Raw genomic sequence first — 22380 nt, forward strand, 5'->3', positions numbered from 1 at the left:
CTTAAAAGTACACGCTTTGAAAGAGCATCATACTACATAGTGCACAATTAGAGCGAAACTGAAAGTCCTAGATTTTCTGCCTAAACGCGTGTGGGTTATTCGTATTCCATATGAGACGGCTGCATTCTACTGACTTGCTAGAGCTGACTAACTTCAGCACAGCGAAGAGACTGTCGAAGGCTGTCATACTTGACAATACACCTGAGTGGAATGCAATGATTGACTGTGTTTACGCTGTAACTTCACTACCTCTGGACTTTACAAAAGGGACTTTAGGGCAGAGGTCTATCAGTGCCTGGTTGTACCACTGAGGAAGCTATAGAATGGCTCAAAGATTGACTCATAGTTGAAATACGGATATGGAATTGATAGATGATTAGCTAGACCACGCAAGTATAGCTTCCATCCTCGTGTTTACTTGACGAAAGAATAGACTACAGAGCAATGTATAAAACAAAGCATTCCATAAGTAGAGAAGCATGCGTCGGTGAGACAACGACCAACATGTTGAGAGTAAAAATGTCAATTTATTGAGAAAAGGGCAAATGAATCAGTATGAGAAAGGTCTGGCTAGATACTTAGGATCCCTCTCTGGTTTCCCTTCGGGTGGCACATCCACTATATCCGGGTTGACGTACCAACTCGGATCGCCCTGCTCTTCTTCCTCCATGACACACATGCTCCAGCCATTGCCCAACCACCGAAGTCTATTCTCATGCATTTCCTCAAACTCAAAGTCTTCCCATCTCGGCGCCCTCAACGTCTCTAGTGCATGCATGACACTTCCGGGCCAAAGAGCCGAGATCTTGTCGCCATATCCGCCTCCGATCTTATACCACGACTTACAGTCATCCATGTAGACTGTCTTCTTGAAGTACTCTCCAATGTAGTCTGCAAAATCTTGGACGCGGGTTGCTTTGGGCGTCATGGTTGCGTAGTCTTCCTTCTGCAGCTTTCGAATGCACTTGACGATGTAATCTCCCTCTGCTTCAAGAAGACATGTCAATGAGCCGGCGCCAATGGCTGAGTTGGGTCCGAGCATCATGAAGTAGTTTGGGAAACCATCCACCGCCATAGTGAGATATGTCGCAGGGAACGGGTTAAACTTGTCCTTCAATGTTACTCTTTGTTTACCGATAACAGGGAAGGGAGGGGTGTAGTTAGTCTGGAAACCCGTTGCGCAGACCAACACATCGACGTCAATCTGTCGACCTTCAGGCCCTGTGAGCTTCAGGCCCCTCTCGTTGATACTTTCGATACCTTGAGTGATGAAATTGACGTTAGGCTGAGACAGAGCTTCCAGATAACCAGGTCCTGGTGTCAAACGACGACATCCAACACCAAAAGTTGGGGAGAACGATTCGAGAAGATCGGGTCGTGAACCAAGAACATCATTGGTGATCCTTGAGAACATGGACACGAACTCTTTCTGCATCTCTGAGCCTCGGAGAGTTGAAAGATGAACCAAGTTGCCGTCGTCCTCGATACGCTTGCGAAAGCGGAGATATTCATCGTCACTCTTGACAAATTCTGCCAAACGATCGGCCGAGACTATCTCACATCAGATTAACTTGTTCCGATCAAATGCGTGTTAAGGAATGACCCACATTCGATATCAGAAGGATCCCATCCCAGTTGCTTCATCGTCACATCGCCAAAGCGGTTCGATATCCAGACCTTACTGCGTACAAAACAACTCAACTTGGCGCCCTCAACCTTTTGCAGCTCTGGCACGATCTGGATTGAGCTGGACCCACCACCAATAACACCAATATTCTTGTTCTTGAAGTCATAGTCCTGGTCCCAGGCTGCTGAGTGCATCTTCTTCCCCTTAAAGGTATCAAAGCCAGGGATGTCAGGCCAGGAGATTGTGTTGAGGTTACCTCTGGCAGCCACGACGACATCTACTTCTTCGGCGAAGCTCTCCCCTGCGTTGGTCTCAACTGTGACGTGCCTAGATGATGTCAGTATTGGTCGAGATGAGGCAATGCAAGCAATACCATTTCTTGGCCGTATCATTCCAGGTTGCGCTGGTTACTCTGTGTCCGAGATGGATGAAGCGCTTGGCACCGTACTTCTCCGCCACGTCGTCGATGTAGGCGCAGATCTCGTGTGAAGGGGCATAAAAGCCTGACCAAGCCTTGTTCGGGGCAAAGGTGTACTGGTAAGAATGGGCTATAGGTAGGAATGTCAATAGACTGTGATCTTGTAGAAGGTTCTCTTGCTTACATGGGATATCGCAGGCACAACCTGGATACCGATTCTCCCACCACGTTCCGCCGACACCTTCATTCTTCTCGTAGATCTTGAGATCAATGTTGCGCAGACGCTGCGGGATTCTGATGCCGAGGTAGACGCCTGAATATCCAGCGCCGATTACGCGGACCTTGAGAGGACGTTGGTTCTCGACTGGAGCATCCTTGCAAGTGAACGTTTCATGGGCAACATTTGCATGAGCTGTGGATCTGTCTCCCAATTTGTCTACTGTGGGTTTCTGGTCCAAGACTGGTCTATTGTCCATTGTCTGCGGCGGGACAATCGCGGGGTCATGAGCTGGGTTTGATGAATTTATCCCCATAATGAAAGCGCGGTACGAAGAAAGAGTCGTAGAATAATTGAATGATTAATATCTTTGATCGAACAAGAACGGTGAGTGCAGGTTTATGTAAAATTGAACATTTGTGGCTGGGTTGAAAACTGGATTTTTTACGAGACAACTCCTCTGAAATGCAGACAGAATAATGCTCAGGCTGACAGGCTCCCTCGGCTCGTTATCGTGTAACCTTTAACCCCTCTTTACACTCAAGAATACATCAACCGCGGCGCCAAATGGTATCGCTGCCGCTGTGTAACGCCTGGTGTTATTGCCGCGCTTTCCCCCCAAGGTGTCGTTGCCGCACTGTCCCCGCCAAGGTGCTGTTGCCGCCCTGTCTGTAGCTTATGCTCACCTTTGTACATATGTTCCTCGTACTCCAGGTCAGACTGGCCCTCCTAGCATAAGGTCTCTGGATTACTCAAGTTCTTAAAGATATAATTTATACTTATATTAAAAATAAGGACCTTAGGGATACTATTAATTACTATAGCCTTAGTAAGTAATTAATATTAACGATCCTACTTTATAAGAGATATAAAAAAATATGCCTTATTAAGTATTATATTAATTATAAGGAAAAGGAAAATGGAGCCTGCCAGGAAGAATAAAGAGGTTATCGAGACTGGATGGATTGCCTCCAGAGGTCTGGATTGGCAAATCAGGACCGGCTCCAATCTGCAAAAGGCTGCTTGGGACGCTAAGTAAGTTGTTAGAACTTCAATCTCGAGTAGATACGAAAAGGCTGAGATAATATATATAGGATGGGGAACACGCTGGAGTATCGAGGTTCCGTTATGACTCATTGACTGGCTGAGCTGGGGGTACAAGATTCGACATGGGTGTCAAAGGTTTGGAGCGAAATTGCAATAAGATGAACATTTCGTAAAGGGTGATAAAGTGACAAAATGTACCATACCCTATTCTTCTTTTGATTAGAATCAACGAGAGTCCTAACGCAAGACAAAGCCCGGAGCGACTGGATCTTCGGCGTTGATAAAAAACCGCGTTTCTGCAACAAGATACGCCTGGCCTCTCACGCGCACAACACAGGCAGGAAACCCCTCGACTGGACTCTGACCCTTGGACACTATCTCAGCCTCGAAGGCTGACCTGATGATAGAGTGGTGCAAGAGTTTCGAGTTCTCTCGGAGTCGACCTTCAGTCAGTAGAATAGCCATCCTTCCGCAAGTTCCAGAACCACAGGGAGACCGGTCGATCTGTCCGTCGCCGTAGACGTTGATGCTCTTCTGGACGATCCATCCCGAGCCTTTGCCGTTTTCCTCTTCCTCGAAGAAGAGCATCGCGTATAGTTCGTTGGGGCCGTACTTTGCCCTATCGCCAAGAAATGCCTTGATCTCTCGTTGAATTCTGATAAATTTGTTTGCATTGCTTGGCTTAACCTCAAGACCCAGCTGAGTGGTATCTACCGATGCTATCACAGCGCCAGCGAATGTCAGGTCGACGGAAATATCAGAATCGCGAGAGGAGATTGCCACAGATAACCCTTTCGCTATCTGATAAGTAGAGACGTTAACAAAAGTCGGCATATATAGACTTGCCATCCTTTCTCGTGACTGACGCAACCACGCGGCCTGACGGGACATCAATGACGACATCCACAACCCCATTCTCAGGGGCATTAACAAGACCCTTATGTACGGCCCAATAGCCTAGAGCGATAGTGCCATGATCACAGGCCGTCGAGAAGCCATCTTTATGCCAAAACAGCACGCCGAAAGAAGCCCCGGAGTCGTTCGGGAGGGGGCAATAAAGCCACCGTACATATCGGGGTGTCCTCATGGCTCATGGCTAAGAAGTATGCGGAGCCGATCAAGCGGATGGTCTTTGGTCTTGACGATCTCGATGCGACGCTCCGAAACAGTCTGAACCTCAGGCAGAAAGCCTGATGGCAGGTGCTGGATGATGCGGAAAGGCTCTCCAGCGGTATGCCAGTCCTCAGACTCAACCCAGTAAGACGACTTGTCCGCCATGTCTTATATGTGTAAGAGGTAAAGAAAGAAATGATGTGGAACAGTGGCAATTATGAAAGGTGTTGATTTCGGTAGAGATCCGTGTAAAGCGCCGTTGAAGATTATAATAAGAGAGCTCCAACGAAGTCTTGAGGAAACAGTGGAATTTTATGCAGCGGTTCACAAATCAAATAGGCAGGAAAACCCAATCAGCGGACTAATGTTAACTCGGGAGCGTTACCGACCGGATGGTGGGGAGACCTACTAACGTGACTAATTTCTTTGCTCCAGACTGCTTCCAAAAAGATCAAGTAAGTACTTGGACTAGCTTACGTCATATCCCATCTTGACAACCGAACGCTAGACTTCTACACCTTCGCATGCCCTCTGGTGGATGATTCTAGAAAGAGTGCCCATACATGGGCGTAGTCATTAAGTAAGAAAACTCGCTGGAACCAAACTCTTTTTCGAATCGGATCGGCACTTGCACATGAATGCTTGTACTGCTTGACGGTTGTGGTTCGCACAGTAGTGCACTTACGGACCCAGTTACGGCGCTTTCATTACTATGGATGGAAGAAGATTCGCGACATGCTAAAAGTTTGCGATGGAAACTCCAACGTTCCGATCTTTGGCAATTTCAAGGATAGCATTACCTGCAGCCAGGTCTGTTACGCTAACCCCTACGCCCTCGTACACGACAAAGCCGTCGGCGAGCCACGATGCAAGCCGCTCTCTGTCTTAGCCTTCCAACCCCGACTTCTCTTGCTGCCAGCTCAAGATCTCTCCAACCTGCAACATCTGTTCTGCCTTTAGACCAGACTGTATAACCTCTCCTGACTTAACTAGGCACTCTTGGGCATCATCGACGATAATGCAGCCACTAGCCCCGCGTGGGCTGTAAGAGTCGGGCCGTCCAGCAGCATAACGAAGCAGCTCTGGGTACAGCTCCATCATGTCGGATTGCCAGGAACCAATAGCACTAATGAATGGCGACCTGCTTCTTGTGCCTCTGAGAACTCCTTGGAAAGAAAACAAGGGGCTTGTAGATCCAACCGTGCAAAACACTGCATCAGCTGTCGACAGGACAGTTGCCAAGCGTTTGCTATAGTCGGGCTGAGAAGGATCCAAGCTAAACAAAGTAGCCGAAGATTTCCAATATTTCTGGTTCTCTTCCGTTACTTGCGCTACGAGAGACTGGGCTCGGGCCACGGAGCGGTTGATAATCGTCACTGACTTGATTTCTGAGCCCCTCAACGCGAGCGCAAGACGGGTGTACCATAAACCTTGCTTCCCAGCACCAAATATCACAATATTCTCGGTGTGGCGTCGCCATGTCCAAGGGATTAGAGCACACAGCGTAGTTCGGAAACCGGTTACCTCTGCAGCATTCAAAAGGCCTATAGGGCGGCCTAGTGAATCGCATAGGGCTATGATACCGTTCAGTGGTGGATTAGCCGTGTTTCCATTGGGACTCTCCACTGGCGCGGGTGTCACGATAATCTTCATTCCAACCGCGTCAGGGGACGTAAACGTTCGGAAGATGGTTTTCTGACCATTGGGTCGGTTGACAAACCAGGGTTTAGTTGAAATTTACCCTCACTGCCTGCCGAAAATTCGATGAGCGAGTTTTCGAGGTCTCTTTGAAACCTCACAATGTTTGCTCTAGAGAGGCTGATTAGAAGGTCATGAATGATTGAATTGTCAAGGGCAAGAGTGTGGCTCATGTTTGCGGGGCTAGATCTTGGAATGCTTTCGAGACAGCAAAATCTTGGATGTGGGGGAGTTATTGTTGGTGATGACCTGGTTGACGAACCAGAAGATGTTGTAAGTAACAAGAATGGCTTTGGTTAATCTCAGAAAAGAGGAATGGCTAATCGAGACAACGAGGGGTATCCTTATGTGTTCATATTCATCCCCCTCTCATAGATATGCGTTCCAAAACTCGGCATCACACTCGTTTTAGGCCGTGTATCCGGTGCCACTACGGCTCAGTTGCCGTGCCGTAGAATGCATGGCACTGCACAACGCGGGGCGATGGTCGTATCGGAAATCATAAGTAGGACTGATATTGTTTGGCATGGTTTGATCCATTCCCCACGTCCTTCACAACCAGCACCATTCCCAATTACCCCATACTCTGGCACCATAAGCCAGTTTCAACTTCCACATCTATCGCCCACGACAATGCAGATCAACAACATCACCGTATTCAGTTACAAGGCCAGTTTTAATGATGGCACGTATACCATGTCTGGTGGTCGTTGTCCGGAGTTCTACCTCCGGACAACCTTCCATTGTCATTCGGATTCGCACAACCGGCGCCCCTCCCATAGAAGGATGGGCGAAGACAGCGCCGCTGGGCAGCAACTACCTCCCCAGCTCATTTGCTGCAGAGATCGCTGCGCTCAAGGAGTTAGGCCCACTGGTTATCGGCCGAGACCCTCGATCACCCGCAGCTATTGACGTCGTGATGGACCGCGCCATGATGGCGGGCACAGCGGCCAAGGCTGTTATCAACATGGCTTGTTGGGATATCCTAGGCAAAGCTACTGGGCTGCCGACTTCCGCTTTGCTCGGGGGATCTCTTACTAAGAACCCGCCTGGCTTTTGTGTCATCAACTTTGGAGATCCAGAGACGGGCGTGAAAGATGCTCTCGCCGAAGCCGAAAAAGGATTCAAATTCATGCAAATAAAGGCTGGAGCCGTCGACCCACTTAGCGATGCCGGACGAGTCAAGGCCATCCGCAAAGCTCTCCCGGAGAGTGTCACTGCCTGGGCTGATGTAAATGCTGGTTGGAACCTGGACCAGGCATTGACCTACGCCCGCGCCCTCGGGCAAGATATTACCGTTCCTCTCGAGCAGCCTTGCCGGCTAACGTCTCACTGTGCCGAGGTCGGTCGGCGTACCGATCTCCCTATTGTCATGGATGAGGGCATCGTGATAATGCTCGATCTCATCACAGCGCATGCGGCCGGAGTCACGGCTATAAATATTAAGCCCTCTCGCGTCGGCGGGTTCACCAAGGCGCGAACCTTGAGAGATGCTGCTATTGCACTTGATATAAAGGTGAATATCGATGACACATGGGGTTGCGCTCTTACAACTGCACAAAATATGCAATTAGCTGCTTCTACACCCCCTGACCGGCTGCGTGCTGTGGATCTCTTTACCGAATGGATAAGCCCAATGATTGCGGATGTCCCTAGGATGCAGTCTGATGGTCGAGTCGACTATACCGTTCTTCCCGGCAACGGGTTCGGTTCAGTCAATCTCGATATGCTCGGAGAACCCTTGTTCCAAGTTACTGGTTGAGTATCCTGATTCACTGGTGTTTGGAAATATCAATTACTCCTACTCATAGCAACTAATTGATGACGTCCTATAAGCGATTCCTCGCATCGCAAGCAGATGGAAAGAGTTATGTACCGTGCTAGCAAATTGTATGCTGTTTCGAGCTGTCCACACGATACCAAGATTGAGCTGCAGAGATCAGGACGACAGTGTATTGACAGCTTGGTAAGTTGGAAGATTGCAAGCAAGCCTCTGTACCGTGATAATCTCGATTCAACGTAACAGTTTGCATTTGATAATAGTTCAGGGCACTGAATTTAGTAGCTAGTCTCTATGAGCTCAAGGCCGAAAAGTAGTTTGATTTCCGTTCTGGTGCTTTGTGGCCCGGCCACGAGCCAGCCCACATCTGAATTACACAATGGCATAAGCTAGCAACTCAAGTTTCAGACACACACTCGTTTCGTCTACCTTCAAACGGTGTTTGGCATGATCCGTGAAACCCGCGAGCGGCGATGGGGGCATGAGATGGGAGAGGTACATCGCAGTGCATTGTGAGTTGTAAATTCCAGTTCTCAACGCAAGATATCAATTGAACTAGATTCATCCATCGGACCATCAGCATGTATTTCCACAGCCGGTCTAGGATACGATACATAATACTGTGTTTCTGCTACTTCATGAGTCGCAACGCAGCAGCCTCCGCGGTAACAACAGCAGGGATATCTTCAAAGATATCACACCCCTCCGGACTCCAACCCAGAAGTTTACGCGCCCTAATGGCCTTGCTGCGCGAATTCGTACCCCAGAAAAACGCACCATAGGACCAAATGCCGTTTACGTCCTCCGCGCTCAGATTTTGCACTTCCAGGGTCTTCACAAGCCCTCGATCTTTTGCCTCTTCAGCAATCCTTTCCGCCACAGCTTTCCAGCTGAAGTGACCACTTTCAACAAAATAGAAGCCTTTGGCCCCCCAGTCAGCTTTACCGCCTCCCTGAGCAGCAGCCTCAACGAGCTTTAAGAACAGCTTTGATAAGTCGTGGACGTGCACTGAATTCCAAATGTTTTCCCCACCTTGCACGGTAAAGGCAACACCCCTTTGCAAGATATGCGATACTAATTCGGGCACCTGAATACTCCTTTGATTGCCGGGTCCCCGCCCTGGACCGTAAATAGTCGGAGGACACACAATGCCTGTCTTGCCACCTCTCTTGGCTGCGTCAAGGATGGCCAGGTCAACCTCTTGGTGAGGGGAATTGTTAGCGGGTGAAATGACTTCATCAAGGCCATCCCAGTCATCAAAAATCCGATCTCGTCGACTCCCGTACGTATCGGCGTTCAAATCCGGGAAGCAGATGAGGTCGGCTCCGGACAAGTGGATCACGAATCCCGGCGCAGTCTTGCGGGACAGTCCTTCGGCGATGGCTTTGGCGGCGGCTTCATGCTCGCAACTGGCCCAATGGCAAGTAATGTCGGCTTTGGAGACTTCGTTGGCGAGTAAGTCGAAATCATCTAAGCTCCCATATACGAGACGGATAGACGGATATTGGCTCGTAACTATATCGCCCTTCTCTTGGCTCCGAACAAGAGCCGTGATTTCATACTCGGGATGCTCCTTTGCCAACGTGTAGAGAGCATCACCTCCGACGTAGCCGGTGGCACCTGTTCTAGACCTGGGAATTAGCTCCTCCTCTACCGAGACGTTTGTTATATCGCAATAGTTTGCGAGAATAGAGTGATCAGAAACAAAGTGTACTTGCACGAAGATTTTCGTCATTGAGTGTTCAAATGTCAAGCTCGATCAATAGCTTTCTTCCTCGTCGCCTTGAAACTAACTTGTTAGCAGAAGCCAGCCAACAACATTTATATCGAGACTCTAATTGCCATTTGTAAGCAAGGTGAGTCGCGAGTTGCAGGGAGGTCATCACCTACGAAACGCTAACCCCAAAACGGTAATAAAAGAGGCCAAATAAGTTATCATACCTCGGAGTCGCTTGCCCTTCCAGTTTCATATAAGCCCCTTATTGCCGCTTTATATCCAGAGAGTGTCGCTGCCGCAATGCTTCGCGGAGAGTTACCAGCGTCTCTGTCCCATGGTGGAGGTCTGCCAATAGGAGCGTGTCTTGTCTTCTGTATTCATTGTTCGGGGGTCTCATGAGGTTGGACATGTTCTCCAGTTGATCGCGCTGGAGGACCATACCGGCAAGTTCTGCTCTAGTTGATTGGGGGCCGTTGAGGGGAGTTTCATCATGTTCCAAGAGCAGAGAAATATATGTCAAACGTACGGAAGCATCTTCTTGCGATAGATGCGGAAGCCTCCTTTGTATTGGTGATAGTCACAGGCTTACTAACAAAGATGTCTTGCTGGCCCAGACTCACAGTTTGGTCTCGGCTGAAGAATCCGTGAGAATCCGTGGTGGGCACGGAAATTCCGCCATGGCCCAAGTGGGTACGGGCAACTTTATCTCATGACCTGATGTACCCCGCAAACTCGGGGAACTGGCCTGATAAGATAAGATAAGGTTCATGCTATATCGGCCTCGACACGATTATAAGGAAGGGCGTTGTGACGAGAGTATGAGATTAGCAGGCCACTGCAACTTCCTTTTATCCCTCAACAATCTTTGAATTTTCTCTTAATCACGATCTCTTGTCAGACTCCCTACAATGTCAAACAACAACTTCCAAGTGGCCGTAGTTGGCCTCGGTGCTCTTGGTAGCGCAGCAGCCTATCACGCCGCCATCAAAGGAGCTACTGTTATCGGTTTCGAGCAATATGACTTTGGCAACATCTACGGATCTTCACACGACACATCCCGTATCGTCAGGACCTCCTATGGCTCACCAGACTATGTGGCTCTAGCCCATGCAGCTTACAAAGACTGGGCTGAGCTGGAACGTCGAAGTGGTCTTCAAATGCTCACGATCACGGGAGGCGTCGTCTTCTTCCCCAAACTGGCCGATGATGGAGCATCTCTGAACAAATTCGAGAAGAGCATGAGTGCTTCTGAATTCATGAGAAGTCTTGACGCAAACAATATTCCGTATGAGGTCCTCAGCTCTCAAGAAGTCAAGAAACGCTGGCCTTCTTTTGACATCGCGGAAGGTGTTCAGACGATTTACACTGCCGACTCAGGAATCGTACATGCATCCAAGTCTGTGGCGGCAATGCAGTACCAAGCTCGTGCCAACGGCGCTGTTTTGAAGGAGAAGACGCGTGTGGATGCATTGATCCCAGATTCAAACGGCAAGGGCATGACTATCAACACATCTCGAGGTCAATTCCACGCCGACAAGGTTATCTTGGCTTGCGACGCGTGGACTAACAAGCTCATCACTCCGCTTGGCACAAACATCCCGCTCCAGATTATGCAAGAACAGGTCACCTACTACAAGCCAGCTGATGTTACGCCATTTGACGATACCAAGTTTCCAGTTTGGATCTGGGCTGGCAACAGATACTTCTACGGGTTCCCCAGTTACGGCGAACCAACAATCAAAGCAGGCCGTGATACATCCAACAACTTCATGACACCCGAGGAGCGAACCTTTGTCCCGTCTGAGGATTTGTTCAATGAGCTTACTTCATTCATGGGCGGTCTGATACCAGAAAAGGGCCAGGCCATTCGAACAGTCACCTGTCAATATGCCATCACTCCTGATCGTCAATTCGTCATCAGCCCTTTGAAGAATCATCCCAATGTTATTGTGGGCTTGGGTGGAGGTCATGCGTTCAAGTTTGCTCCAGCTATTGGCCGTGTTTTGGCAGAGCTTGCGATAGATGGTGAGACAAAGGAGGATATCTCAAACTTTGGCATCCCTAGGGTAGGAGCAGACAGCAAATTGTAGAAGCATAGCATTTAGACAGCATTAATTAGATATCACCGTTGGCTTAAAATTGTCTAATCGTCACCATAACATCGTAAGAAATATAGTCAACTTATACTATTTGGTACAGGATGATTTCATGCAGTTTGTGGGTTTCATTTCACAAACACGATGGCTCGGTCTACATGCATTGAAACAACAGGATAACGCCTATTGACAAGGTCGCCCGTTGTCTGAACTTAATAGGGAGAATAAAAACCAAAAACAATACAATAGTCGCATGAAAGAGTTTAACGCGCATTACAGTTACTTTCTTCAATTGAGCCTGATTAAAAAAAGGCATTCGCCGTTGTAAGCCTGCGTCTCTTATCGCAAAATTAGGTGTCTGATAAGACAAGACCCGGAATTTTAAGCAGGCCGAGCCAGTGGCGAGCTGCGCCTTACTCCCTGCTCTCAGTGGCTTTTTACCCCCGCACTTTTGACTCAGGGCCTAGACTCAGTAGCCAGACGCGTAGGATACATAATCTGCACCAATTCTGAATGTCACCAACCGCTCTCCAGTCTCTGCACAAGCCATATCAATCACATCAATAAACACACAGCATGAGTGCCCCACGATCAAGACAATATCGACGCGTTGCTCAGGCTTGTGATAATTGCCGGTACATTTATGCCCATATCGGCAATAGCAGACATGATTGCTGATGACATTACAGCCGCAAGAAGATTCGCTGCCCAGGTGAAAGACCGCGATGTTCAGCATGTACACGCCTCCGTCAACAATGCTCGTTCACCGAGGTCAATCCTATCAGTGAGGATACCACGAGCAGAATGGAGAATCGCATGGTAAGGGCCTTCATCCGAGTATCTCATACCTCTTACTAAGAGCTGTAGTCCAGTCGACTTGAACAACTCGAGGATAAGTTGGATAGCTTAATAAGCAGAGTTGTGTACGTTGAATAGTACTCTAGCTCATGCAGCGGGGCCATCTGAGCTGACGATATGCAGCCCTCCATCAATGCAAGAAACTACACCCACCTCGACGTCAGACAGGAATAACCGTATACCATCATTCTCATCAGTCTCTCCTCACACGACCCTTCCATTGATGTAAGTTCTTCCCTTTAAGACATGCTTACACGTTCTAATGAAGAGCAGATCGTCAATACCAACAGAAGTCACCACAAGAGCCATTGACTTTTACTTTCGCCATATCCATCGACAACCTCTTTGGCTTTTTGGCGAGCGCCCTTTACTACCTTCAGATACATCTGAGGAGCTGATCTATGCCATGCTGGCTCTAAGCATGACTTATAATACGGAAGATGTGCCTATGGATAACCTTCAAAGCCCTGACTCTTACAACAAAACTGCTCGAAGAGGTGTTATGCTCAAAATCGCGGAGGGCAGAGTGACCATCAGATGTGCTCAGGCGCTGTGTCTACTAGCATACTACAACTTCATATGTAAGCTGATATTCGCTCTGTTATAGAAAAACGTTCCGTTTTACTAAAACCGTATTAGTGGGCAACATCCCCATGGCTGGCTTTGACATAGCAACAGTCCAGAACATGATCCAGCTTCTTCCCGGCAGTGAGCGCAACCCAAGTGGCTTAGCAGTCTCACAAGATAAATCCCGGCTCTTCTGGAGTATTCACTACCTAAGCTCTTCTTGCGGTAGACCAGTCTTGTTGCCGTCCATACCAACAAGTATCGACGCGCCGCAATTGCTCACAGTCGAGACGCGAGATTCTCTTGGTAGCTGTATCCCAGCTCCAAAAGCGACCGATTCTGGCTTAAGGGAGACTCTGGTTGACGTTTGGTCACAGGCCCTGAAAGTTTGCGAGCTTTGGAGTGATGTTAGACTTTACGTCGCCAAGTGCTTTGAAGGCTTGGCCAAACGTCCTTGGCATCCAGATTCCGACTACACCAGACTTTGTTCGCGACTGTTGGAGATTGAAATGGTCTATCCGATTTCTATAAGCTATAACGCAGCGAAGTTCCCGGAGACTTCACCCCTAAAGGTAGAGAATAACCGGATGGATTGGCTACCATGGCTCCGAGTCCAGATGACCTACCATACCATCCACTGCGTCCTCAATCACCCATCCCTATATACAGTCATGGCTGAAACACCAAAGAGTAGACTTGGAGGCGACTCATTCTGGAGAGCATCATATCTGAAAGCTTTGAGGCACTGTACTTGGGTCTCGAGGCTGATTCGAACAGCGGAGGAGAAGAATCTTCGACTAGCTGATCCTTTCTTCGCTCAAGCTGCAGCGATAGCCAGTACATTGCATTTGTACTGGACCAAAACCAATGATAGTCAGCTGCAGGCATCTTCTGTGAGAAATCTGGCAGTTTGCAGGAATCTTGTGAGGGAGATGGCGACATGTTGGCCAGTTTGCAAAACGATTGTATGCCCTCCACTCCATAAAGATATTCTACTGATCACTAATACCTATATCAGGAACATACTCTGGATCAGTTCATCGAGTCAACCGATCGATCAACTCAAATGGCGACTGACAAATCATCCCCAGCCGTTGTCAGAACATCTCTCATCTGGGTGTTGCTGGATGTAGCGGCACCGCAATTCCCCAACTACCATGATCAAAGCGTTCATGGTCGAGATGTTTGGAGCGGTCATGCAGCCACTCAGGACGAAGATGGCCTACCAATGTCCGAGGCGAGTTCACCGCCAACAGATATGCGAGAGTCAACAGCTCAATACGCGTCACCTCCAGCTTGGGTGTCGGAGAGGACGGACGTGAACCCACAAGAGACAGTAGAGAATGGGGCGATTACGACCCAGCATGGGGTTAGTAATGAACATGTGACTACGCATGATTTGGCCTGGGGACCTTGGGAGAATCTCGGGCCGATGGGGGAGAACTTTAGTATGAACATGGACTGGTGGGACATGAATCAATTTTAAAAGTTAAGTCATAAGGAAAACAGCCTAAATGATAAATAATAATAGTGAACAACCACTGACGCGGTGGGAACTCGAGGTTTGAACCTCTCATGACAACCTGAGAACCTCCCTTCCCTAGGATGCACTTCGGCCATATGGTTCGAATGGCAGAATGGCAGAAACGATAGCCATGAAAAAAAACAAAGCCCCTGAGATATACAAGGGTGCTATAGTGGTTGTATCAGCAGTCACCGCAATGACAGCAGAAAGAAGACCCATGATACGGTTGAGCGAGACTGCAATACCATTGCCTGTAGTTCGATGGGCAGAGGGGAACACTTCAGCAGTGTATGCGTAGAGTGTACCATAGTAAAGGTTGATACAAACAGCTGAGACCTGTTAGTACTAACAACATGACGGACAGGATGAGCTTACAGATGCAGCTGCTGATGGCAAGATTCTGAGCAGGAGTCTTGATGACGGTATAGCAAAAGAAGAAGATGGCAGTGATCACAGCTCCAATGGCCATTGTATATCGTCGTCCAAGGAAGCTCACTTCAGCAAGACCAGCCGCAATGAGAGGACCAAAGATGGCGCAGATGTTGGTGATGGTGTAATCACGCCAGGTCTCGGTGAAGGAGGGCTTGTAGTCCGGAAGACGGCTGCTGAGAAGGGATCTGCATCTGTTAGTCTGGATCCCTTTAGTATGTTGGGCTTGGTAGGACTCACGGGAGGTAAAGGAAGAATAGAGGATATCCAAGACCGATCAAAGTCCAAGAAAGCCAGATGAGACAAGTCGACAGAGCAAGCTTCTTGGTCGAAAAGAGTCCCTTGACGTGACCAAGGAGACTCTTGCCCAAGCCACGAACAGCAGATCCCTTGCTACCACCGTGCTCAGGGGTATGAGCGGTGCCACAAGCCTGAAGACCCTCAAGTGTCAATGAGCAAGGTCGCTTATAAGTACTGGCAAGCTTCTGAAGCATGGCAACAAGTTCCTCCTCTTTGCCGTTGGTGACCAGGAACTTTGGGGTTTCAGGGAGTCGGATGATGAGAATACGCAGGGCGGACATGACAAACATGAGGGCTCCACCGGTGAACATGATGAGTCTCCATGATTTGTTGTTCTGCCATGTGCATGTCTCGACCGTAGCGACGCAAGTCCAATCGTTTCGGGCTGTAAAGAGGACCAGGTCAGTCACCAATTCCATGGCGATCCATAGAAAGGTGGGAGAACTCACAGTAGTAGCCCCAAGCGATGAAGCCAGCACTGGCCTGTCCAACACCCCACCATCCCGCCATAGCTGTGATGACCCACTGCTGCTTCGCAGGGACAAACTCCAGCATGACAGTTGGATCCAAGACGAGGTTACCGCCAGCTCCAAAGCCAAGAAAGGCTACAAAGACACAGAAGGCAACCCAGCTGGGACCAGCTCCTGCGACAATGGTAGCAATGGCTGCGATGAATAGAGTAGTGTTGAAGGCAATGCGTCGACCGATTATGTCAGCACCAAAACCCCAGAAGAGAGCTCCCATCTGGAGTCCAGCGTAAAGAGCCATAGTTGAACCGGTAGGATAACCTCCATGGCCGATCTCAAGGTAGGCCTGGCCTGCTGCAACACTCTGGAGGAATGCTACCAGGGAGTCAGCTGCAAAGCCGAAGCCAGTGAGGCAGCAGAGCTTGAGATGGAAACCAGTCCAGCCAATCTCGTTGATGGTCTTGAAAGTCAGTATCGTGAACTCCTATCATCTCTCAGTGGTCTTACCTCGTTGACAAGATTGATCTTAGCCGAAAGGACCGGATCAACGACATTCCCAAGCTCATTGACAGTGCTGATATGATACGACACATCATCAGCAGCCATGACTTCCTTCTCCTGATCACGACTCTCCTTAACAGAACCCGAGGTCTCAATATTCGACATTGTAACAAATTCTCAAATCATACGATGTAGAAATAATATGCAAGATCTTAAGTCAAACATGGAGACGGAAGTCGCTTTTAAACCCAAAGCAGGAAATTTCCATGATAATTCTCCAGACTTGGCCGCTCGGTTATTCAAGCTTCAGTGGAAATTGATACGCGCTACCCCACAAACTGGGAGAGTAGTGCTATCGAAAGAAGGCGGGGTGAAGGGGTTGTGAGATATGGGCACCAATAGGGGAAGCTGTTATGATCTGGCCAAGATGATCTAGGTTGAGTGTATTTGCTTAGGGCGGAGTGTGACTAGGACATCCCTTGGCGAGACTGTTCCAGAGGGGCGATTTCTACGTTTTTTTTTTCTTTTTGAATATATTTGGTAATAGTTATGGAATGAGTAATTTCTATGGTATGTCCTTTGTCACAGAGCAATGTCTACAGAGAGGTGAGTCTTACCATCAAGATTCCGTAGAGCATGTATATCTCTTCAGCTTATCAGTATACCTCCATCAACGAACTCATGAATCTCAGTATTGACTGTTGCTATTTGGAGTGTCTGTAGTTGAATTGTCGTTTGGTTTTGGTTAGTTTCCGTGTTTATCATGATAAGCCTCATGACCGAGGTCGGACACGGGCCGAACACGGATTCTTCCCGTGCCTTGACTGATTGGCTCCGCCCCCCCGCTACGACCATCTGACGGCGGACCCGGAGTCGGATTCCCCGGGATATTGTTTCTGGGCGGCCAGAGTCCGAGTTGATGATAGCATGATGGCATATCACATAAAGTCAGCCACTAGAATAGTCTCAAATATCGTTCATAAAGACCTTGCCCATGACTCGTCAGTGTAATAACGGCTTTAACCATTAACCTTGTCTAACACTTGCAAACATGTCTATCTCCATCTCGCCCTCTTTCATCCACTATCTCTTCTCAGCCGCTGGCGTGGCAGCGCTCGTATCCTTGCTAGCGAGTTATCTCTCAAGATCCCGACCCCATAAAGATCCCGTCCCCGCATTTCTCAAAGACACCACTTCTACGGCACGAGCTTTACCTGCGTCTTGGTATAGATCTCCAGAAGTATACGAACTTGAACGACGGGCTATCTTTGCTAAGAAATGGATTCTCACAACGCACAAGCTCAGATTCACAGAGCCAGGGTCGTGGGTTAAGTTTGAGCAAGCAGGCTTCCAGTTCTTCCTGGTGAAGAATAAGCAGGGACAGATCAATGGATTCCACAATATTTGTAGACATCGAGCTTTCCCCATCATGACTGAAGATAAAGGAAAGTCAAGTATCCTCTCTTGTAAATACCACGGTTGGTCATACGGTCTCAATGGTCAACTCGCGAAAGCTCCAGGATATGATGACATGAAGGGCTTCGACAAGACAAAGAATGGTCTTCTGCCTATTCACGTCCATGTTGATGCCAAAGGCTTCATTTGGGTCAATCTCGACTCTTCAAAAACGCCCGAGGACTTCTCAACTGAGTTCAAGAACATCGACCAAATGGCTAGACACGAAGGCTTCAATTTCGAGGACTATCATTTCGATCATACCTGGGGCATGAGCGGTGACTATAACTGGAAGACGTTGGCTGATAACTACAACGAATGTTATCACTGCAAGACCGCACATCCAGATGCAGCGGATGTCGCTGATCTATCGGCATATCGAGTTGATACAAAGGGCGGTAACATCGAGCACTTTGCCAACACGAAACCCGAGATGGAAGAAAAAGGTCTCAGGATCGTGAGCAACTATTACTTCCCCAATGCTTGCATGACTGTCTCGTAAGTCTCCCCTTCACATTTCCCCTTTTATCGGCTGACATGATAGTCCCAACTTCTTTTACATGATGCGATGCGTTCCTACTTCGCCTGGTCACTGCTCCATGGAATACGAAGTCTACCGACACAAGAACGCCACTGACGAAAGTTTCCAGGCCATCGACGCAATGTTCAAGAGGATCTTAGCTGAAGATAAATGGCTCTGCAATAATGCACAGAAGAACCTTAACGCTGGCGTGTTTGTTAATGGTGAGATGCATCCTAAGATGGAGCAAGGTCCTCTTTACTTTCAGCATCGTGTCAGAGGTATTTTGAACGGTCATTATCAGTTGGAGAAAGCAGCGGGGAAGGAGATAAATTCAGCGCAGCATGTACCGTCTGATGCTTCTCGTGGGACGGAGAATGATATGGGATTTTGCTCGGGTTTGGCTTGTGGCAAGGATGCTGAACAGCTGGCTTGGTGAACCAGATGGTACCGTCAGCAAGTAATGAAGTAATCAAGGTGTTTGAACGGCTTCACATACACATGCATATCATGAAGGGGTCAAACATGAAGCAAATTGGAATCATTATGTTACTTAACTCCATGACTAAGGAATACCAAATACAAACATGCCTCATAATCGTTTACTCATCCCATATTCCATCCCAGTCCAATTAGATCTTTCCAGAGTTAGAAGTAAAGTACTTGCTAATGTCATTTTCCTCACCACACTTCTGACACTTATGAATAACAGGCTTGTTCGTTCCCACCTGCGGCGCAACAGCTCCAGTGATAGGTCTATGAGACTCAGTATCACGCTCAAGCTTACGCTCAGCCTCAGGCTTCTTCTCCTCAACAGGCTTCTCATCCTTGTTGCGAGACAAAGCAGCTGCGGTTCCAGCTCCGGCGGCGGCGGCTCCTAGACCAGCTGCCTTGGCGCCGAAGTGATCATCCTTCTTCTGAGATGCGGGCTGCTGGGAAGAGCGGCTGGTGGAGAGGTCGTCGTCGTAGGCGACGCCGGAGGGGGTGCCGGATGCGAGGGTGTTGTACTTTCCGGCGTTGGCGTTCTCGGCGAGGGTGGAGTGGTGAGAGCCGGTTGAGCGCTGAGAGTGCTCGGACTTTCGGGAGGGCTCGTGTCGAGAGCTGTCGAAAGTAGAGGAAGAAGTACCGAAGCCAGCCCCGGTACCAGTAGTGCCAGTAGTTCCAGTAGTTCCGGTGGTACCAGTCTGGGCTGTTCGAGAGCCGTCGTTGCTCAAGTATCGATCCTCATCCCGCTTGTTGGACTCATGCGAGGCAAGAGCTCCAGCGCCGAGGCCTGCAGCAGTACCAGTAGCAAGTCCAGCTCCTCGGTGAGATCCCTCCTGCTGGTAGGACTGAGACGTAGGGTCGCGGGTAGAAGTGAAAGTAGGCTGAGTGGTCTGAGACTCGAAACCTCGGTTGGAGTCAAGGCTAGTGGGCTGGTCAGAATGATGATCACGACCAGATCGAGAGGCCAGGGCTCCAGCGCCGAGTCCGGCGGCAGCGCCAGTGGCTAGACCAGTGCTGTGATGAGAGTTACCCTGCTGGTGCTGGGAGGTAGGGTTGGTGGAGCTGTATCCAGGCTGAGTAGTCTGCGACTCAAGACCACGGCTAGAATCAAGTCCTGATTGACCAGTAGTCTCGTGATCGCGGCCAGATCGAGAGGCCAAGGCACCAGCGCCAAGCCCAGCGGCGGTACCGGCAGCAAGGCCTGCACCACGGTGGGAGTCATGCTGCTGGTGCTGAGAGGTAGGGTTGGTAGAGCTATAAGCAGACTGGTTGCCCTGCGACTCGAAGCCTCGGCTGGAATCAAGACCAGTGTGCTGGCCAGTAGTCTCGTGCTCACGACCAGATCGGGAAGCAAGAGCACCAGCACCAAGACCAGCAGCAGTACCAGCAGCGAGTCCTGCGCCGCGATGAGAGTCATGCTGGGAAGTCTGACCAACGGGGTCCTTGTGAGAGAAGTTGGCGGGCTGGTCTGGCTGGGCACCGTATGCTGATGAAGAGCCAAGGGCTGAAGGTTGGTTGGAGCTAGAGTGCTGGCCGGGGTGAGAAGCAAGTGTGCCGGCACCTAGACCAGCTGCGGTACCCTTGGCGAGGCTGTGGTCTCCGTGAGAGCTCTGCTGCTGGTAGGCCTGAGAAGTAGGATCTCTAGAGGATGTTCTAGAAGGGTCGTAGCTCTGGGAGTCATAGCCAGTGCCGGTAGTGCCAGTTCGGTCATTCTCAGAGCGCTGAGCATAGTGCGACGCCAAAGCTCCAGCGCCAATACCAGCAGCAGCACCAGTCGCAAGACCAGCGCCTCGGTGGGAATTATCCTGCTGGTGAGGCTGCTGTGTAGTACCAGTAGCAGGCTGGCTGCTATAGTCCCTGGTAGAGTCAAGTCCAGAGGCAGGATACTGCGTCGCACCCCGAGTACCAGTGGGTTCCTGGGCTGTCGTATCACGCTGAGTCTTGTCATCATGACCCCTTCCAGCAGTGTTCGCACCCCACGCAGCACCAGCAGCTGCTAGAGCAGGCTTGGAATGGCCATGTCTCTCCTGATCAGCCTCCTGCTCAGCCTTGGCCTCCGTCTCAGTCTTATCCTTGCGATGGAACAGAGCGCCAAGCTTGCTCTCCTTGGGTTCTTTGGCGTGCTTGTCCTCCTTGTGATGCGTCTCCTTGTCCTTGTGGTCCTTTCCGAGGAGAGGGAATGATCGGCCCTTGTGCTCATCGTGGGTCTTATCGGTGGTTTGGTCAACCTTGCTTGGTGTTTGGGTATCATCGGCGTGACGGCGCTTGTTAAGCTCGTGAGCTCCAAGGGCACCGGCGCCAGCGGCACCGACACCAGCTACACCCTCATTGAAGTGAGAGCCAGATGTTTGGCTGGGGCTCTCTTGAGTAGATCGCTGAGCATCGTGGGGGTTGGTTGTAGAGGACGTTGTGTCGCGGTCGTTTCGGTGGAGGAACGTTCCGCTCTCGAGAGTACCAGCAGTTCGAGTTGGTTCGGTCGCGCCAGAGTGAACAGTTCGGTGACGTGCGTTCTCATCTTCAGGGCTGCCGTGGCCGATGACAGTGTTGTGAACGCCTCCACTGGGAAGATCTCCCCAGTAGGGATGGTCTTGGGTAGATGGTGCAGCAGCGCCAGTCGCGCCCTCGGTGGCTGGGATCTTGCTGGTGTCGCCCAAACCTCCAGCAGCTGTAGTACCAGCAGTTGTAGTAGTGTCGGTAGTTCTGCCTAGAGGATCGTCGCGTCGCTCGGAGATGGGTTCGTTAGAGGGCTTGTAGGAGGTAGGATCGTTGGACTCGGTCAAACCGACGCCAGAGTCTTTGTGTGCGTGACCTCGAGGGTCATCGGCCTTGTGAAGCTTGTTGTGCTCGTATCCCTTGGAGTACCCTTCGTGTGTTTCGCTGGGCTCCATCTCTTCTGTGGGGAATGATCCTGGGGGGTGATGGGATGTCTCTGTGGTGGTATCCTTGGACTCGTCGGAGTGGAGGATATCCTTGATCTTTGCGCTCAGACTCATTGCGAATGTCGTTCAGGTATTTGTTCTAAGGTATGGGTATCAAAAGTGAGTCGCTAGATGTTGTTTTGTTGTTGAGTCGTGAGTGGTTGATGATGAGCTCTACCAAATGAGAACTTTCACCGCCTCATATACCACTTCACCTCTTCCCCAAGCAAGGACAGCTCGATTGCCTACGTCGTCGACATCATTATGACCGCCACGGGAACTAACAGATCGTGTGGGGTGCAGCCAAATCGGTTGATTGACGTCTGGGTTTCCCAGCTTTGGACCAAGACATCCCTGCCGATCTTACCAAGTTGGGCCAAGAGCTTTGCGCCATTCCGTCATCCACATACTCTAGCCCCCCATTTTCGGAGTTGCACTGCTGGGCATCTTCGATCATTATTGTACAACCTATGATCTTCGCTGGGATTACGTCTATGTCGCTATTTCCCTGGTCTGGACTCTTCAGCCGCATGCGCTACTAATGGAGATTGCATCATTTCAGCTTGGAGTGCTGGGCACGAGGTGCTTGACTAGTATTGCCGAGCTGTCAAGCGTGTGAAAACAGGATTATGGCTATTGCG

At 49.7% G+C, this 22380-nt stretch overlaps 12 protein-coding genes across 12 annotated transcripts; 5 read left to right on the forward strand and 7 right to left on the reverse strand.

Annotated features, from left to right (window-relative positions):
* Positions 1-550: 550 nt before the first annotated feature.
* FOIG_15989 (uncharacterized protein) lies at positions 551-2521 on the reverse strand (the record flags this gene model as incomplete). The annotated part of the gene is made up of 4 exons (XM_031217400.1): positions 551-1551; positions 1608-1954; positions 2001-2175; positions 2230-2521. The coding sequence occupies 4 exons, from the start codon at positions 2519-2521 to the stop codon at positions 551-553; spliced, it is 1815 nt and encodes a 604-aa protein (XP_031052871.1).
* A 660-nt stretch (positions 2522-3181) lies between these two features.
* Positions 3182-3301, forward strand: FOIG_15990 (uncharacterized protein; the record flags this gene model as incomplete). Its single annotated transcript, XM_031217401.1, has 1 exon — positions 3182-3301. The coding sequence occupies one exon, from the start codon at positions 3182-3184 to the stop codon at positions 3299-3301; it is 120 nt and encodes a 39-aa protein (XP_031052872.1).
* Positions 3302-3546: 245 nt separating this feature from the next.
* On the reverse strand, positions 3547-4200 carry FOIG_15991 (uncharacterized protein; the record flags this gene model as incomplete). The annotated part of the gene is made up of 1 exon (XM_031217402.1): positions 3547-4200. One exon carries the CDS (start codon positions 4198-4200, stop codon positions 3547-3549), a length of 654 nt encoding a protein of 217 aa, XP_031052873.1.
* Positions 4201-4392: 192 nt separating this feature from the next.
* Positions 4393-4587, reverse strand: FOIG_15992 (uncharacterized protein; the record flags this gene model as incomplete). Its single annotated transcript, XM_031217403.1, has 1 exon — positions 4393-4587. One exon carries the CDS (start codon positions 4585-4587, stop codon positions 4393-4395), a length of 195 nt encoding a protein of 64 aa, XP_031052874.1.
* A 720-nt stretch (positions 4588-5307) lies between these two features.
* On the reverse strand, positions 5308-6293 carry FOIG_15993 (uncharacterized protein; the record flags this gene model as incomplete). The annotated part of the gene is made up of 2 exons (XM_031217404.1): positions 5308-6069; positions 6123-6293. 2 exons carry the CDS (start codon positions 6291-6293, stop codon positions 5308-5310), a joined length of 933 nt encoding a protein of 310 aa, XP_031052875.1.
* Positions 6294-6802: 509 nt separating this feature from the next.
* FOIG_15994 (uncharacterized protein) lies at positions 6803-7882 on the forward strand (the record flags this gene model as incomplete). Its single annotated transcript, XM_031217405.1, has 1 exon — positions 6803-7882. One exon carries the CDS (start codon positions 6803-6805, stop codon positions 7880-7882), a length of 1080 nt encoding a protein of 359 aa, XP_031052876.1.
* Positions 7883-8531: 649 nt separating this feature from the next.
* On the reverse strand, positions 8532-9635 carry FOIG_15995 (uncharacterized protein; the record flags this gene model as incomplete). Its single annotated transcript, XM_031217406.1, has 1 exon — positions 8532-9635. The coding sequence occupies one exon, from the start codon at positions 9633-9635 to the stop codon at positions 8532-8534; it is 1104 nt and encodes a 367-aa protein (XP_031052877.1).
* Positions 9636-10525: 890 nt separating this feature from the next.
* FOIG_15996 (sarcosine oxidase) lies at positions 10526-11749 on the forward strand (the record flags this gene model as incomplete). Its single annotated transcript, XM_031217407.1, has 1 exon — positions 10526-11749. One exon carries the CDS (start codon positions 10526-10528, stop codon positions 11705-11707), a length of 1182 nt encoding a protein of 393 aa, XP_031052878.1. The 3' UTR covers positions 11708-11749.
* A 540-nt stretch (positions 11750-12289) lies between these two features.
* FOIG_15997 (uncharacterized protein) lies at positions 12290-14624 on the forward strand (the record flags this gene model as incomplete). The annotated part of the gene is made up of 7 exons (XM_031217408.1): positions 12290-12348; positions 12403-12532; positions 12581-12636; positions 12695-12796; positions 12845-13152; positions 13211-14103; positions 14157-14624. The coding sequence occupies 7 exons, from the start codon at positions 12290-12292 to the stop codon at positions 14622-14624; spliced, it is 2016 nt and encodes a 671-aa protein (XP_031052879.1).
* Positions 14625-14738: 114 nt separating this feature from the next.
* Positions 14739-16525, reverse strand: FOIG_15998 (uncharacterized protein; the record flags this gene model as incomplete). The annotated part of the gene is made up of 5 exons (XM_031217409.1): positions 14739-14992; positions 15039-15280; positions 15333-15777; positions 15842-16319; positions 16367-16525. 5 exons carry the CDS (start codon positions 16523-16525, stop codon positions 14739-14741), a joined length of 1578 nt encoding a protein of 525 aa, XP_031052880.1.
* An 886-nt stretch (positions 16526-17411) lies between these two features.
* Positions 17412-18774, forward strand: FOIG_15999 (cytochrome P450 oxidoreductase; the record flags this gene model as incomplete). The annotated part of the gene is made up of 2 exons (XM_031217410.1): positions 17412-18313; positions 18360-18774. 2 exons carry the CDS (start codon positions 17412-17414, stop codon positions 18772-18774), a joined length of 1317 nt encoding a protein of 438 aa, XP_031052881.1.
* A 193-nt stretch (positions 18775-18967) lies between these two features.
* On the reverse strand, positions 18968-21902 carry FOIG_16000 (uncharacterized protein; the record flags this gene model as incomplete). Its single annotated transcript, XM_031217411.1, has 1 exon — positions 18968-21902. Exon 1 carries the CDS (start codon positions 21812-21814, stop codon positions 18968-18970), a length of 2847 nt encoding a protein of 948 aa, XP_031052882.1. The 5' UTR covers positions 21815-21902.
* Between the last annotated feature and the right edge of the window lie 478 nt (positions 21903-22380).

This window comes from Fusarium odoratissimum, assembly GCF_000260195.1.
Source record: "Fusarium odoratissimum NRRL 54006 unplaced genomic scaffold supercont1.63, whole genome shotgun sequence".
NCBI classification, from domain to species: Eukaryota; Fungi; Ascomycota; class Sordariomycetes; order Hypocreales; family Nectriaceae; genus Fusarium; species Fusarium odoratissimum.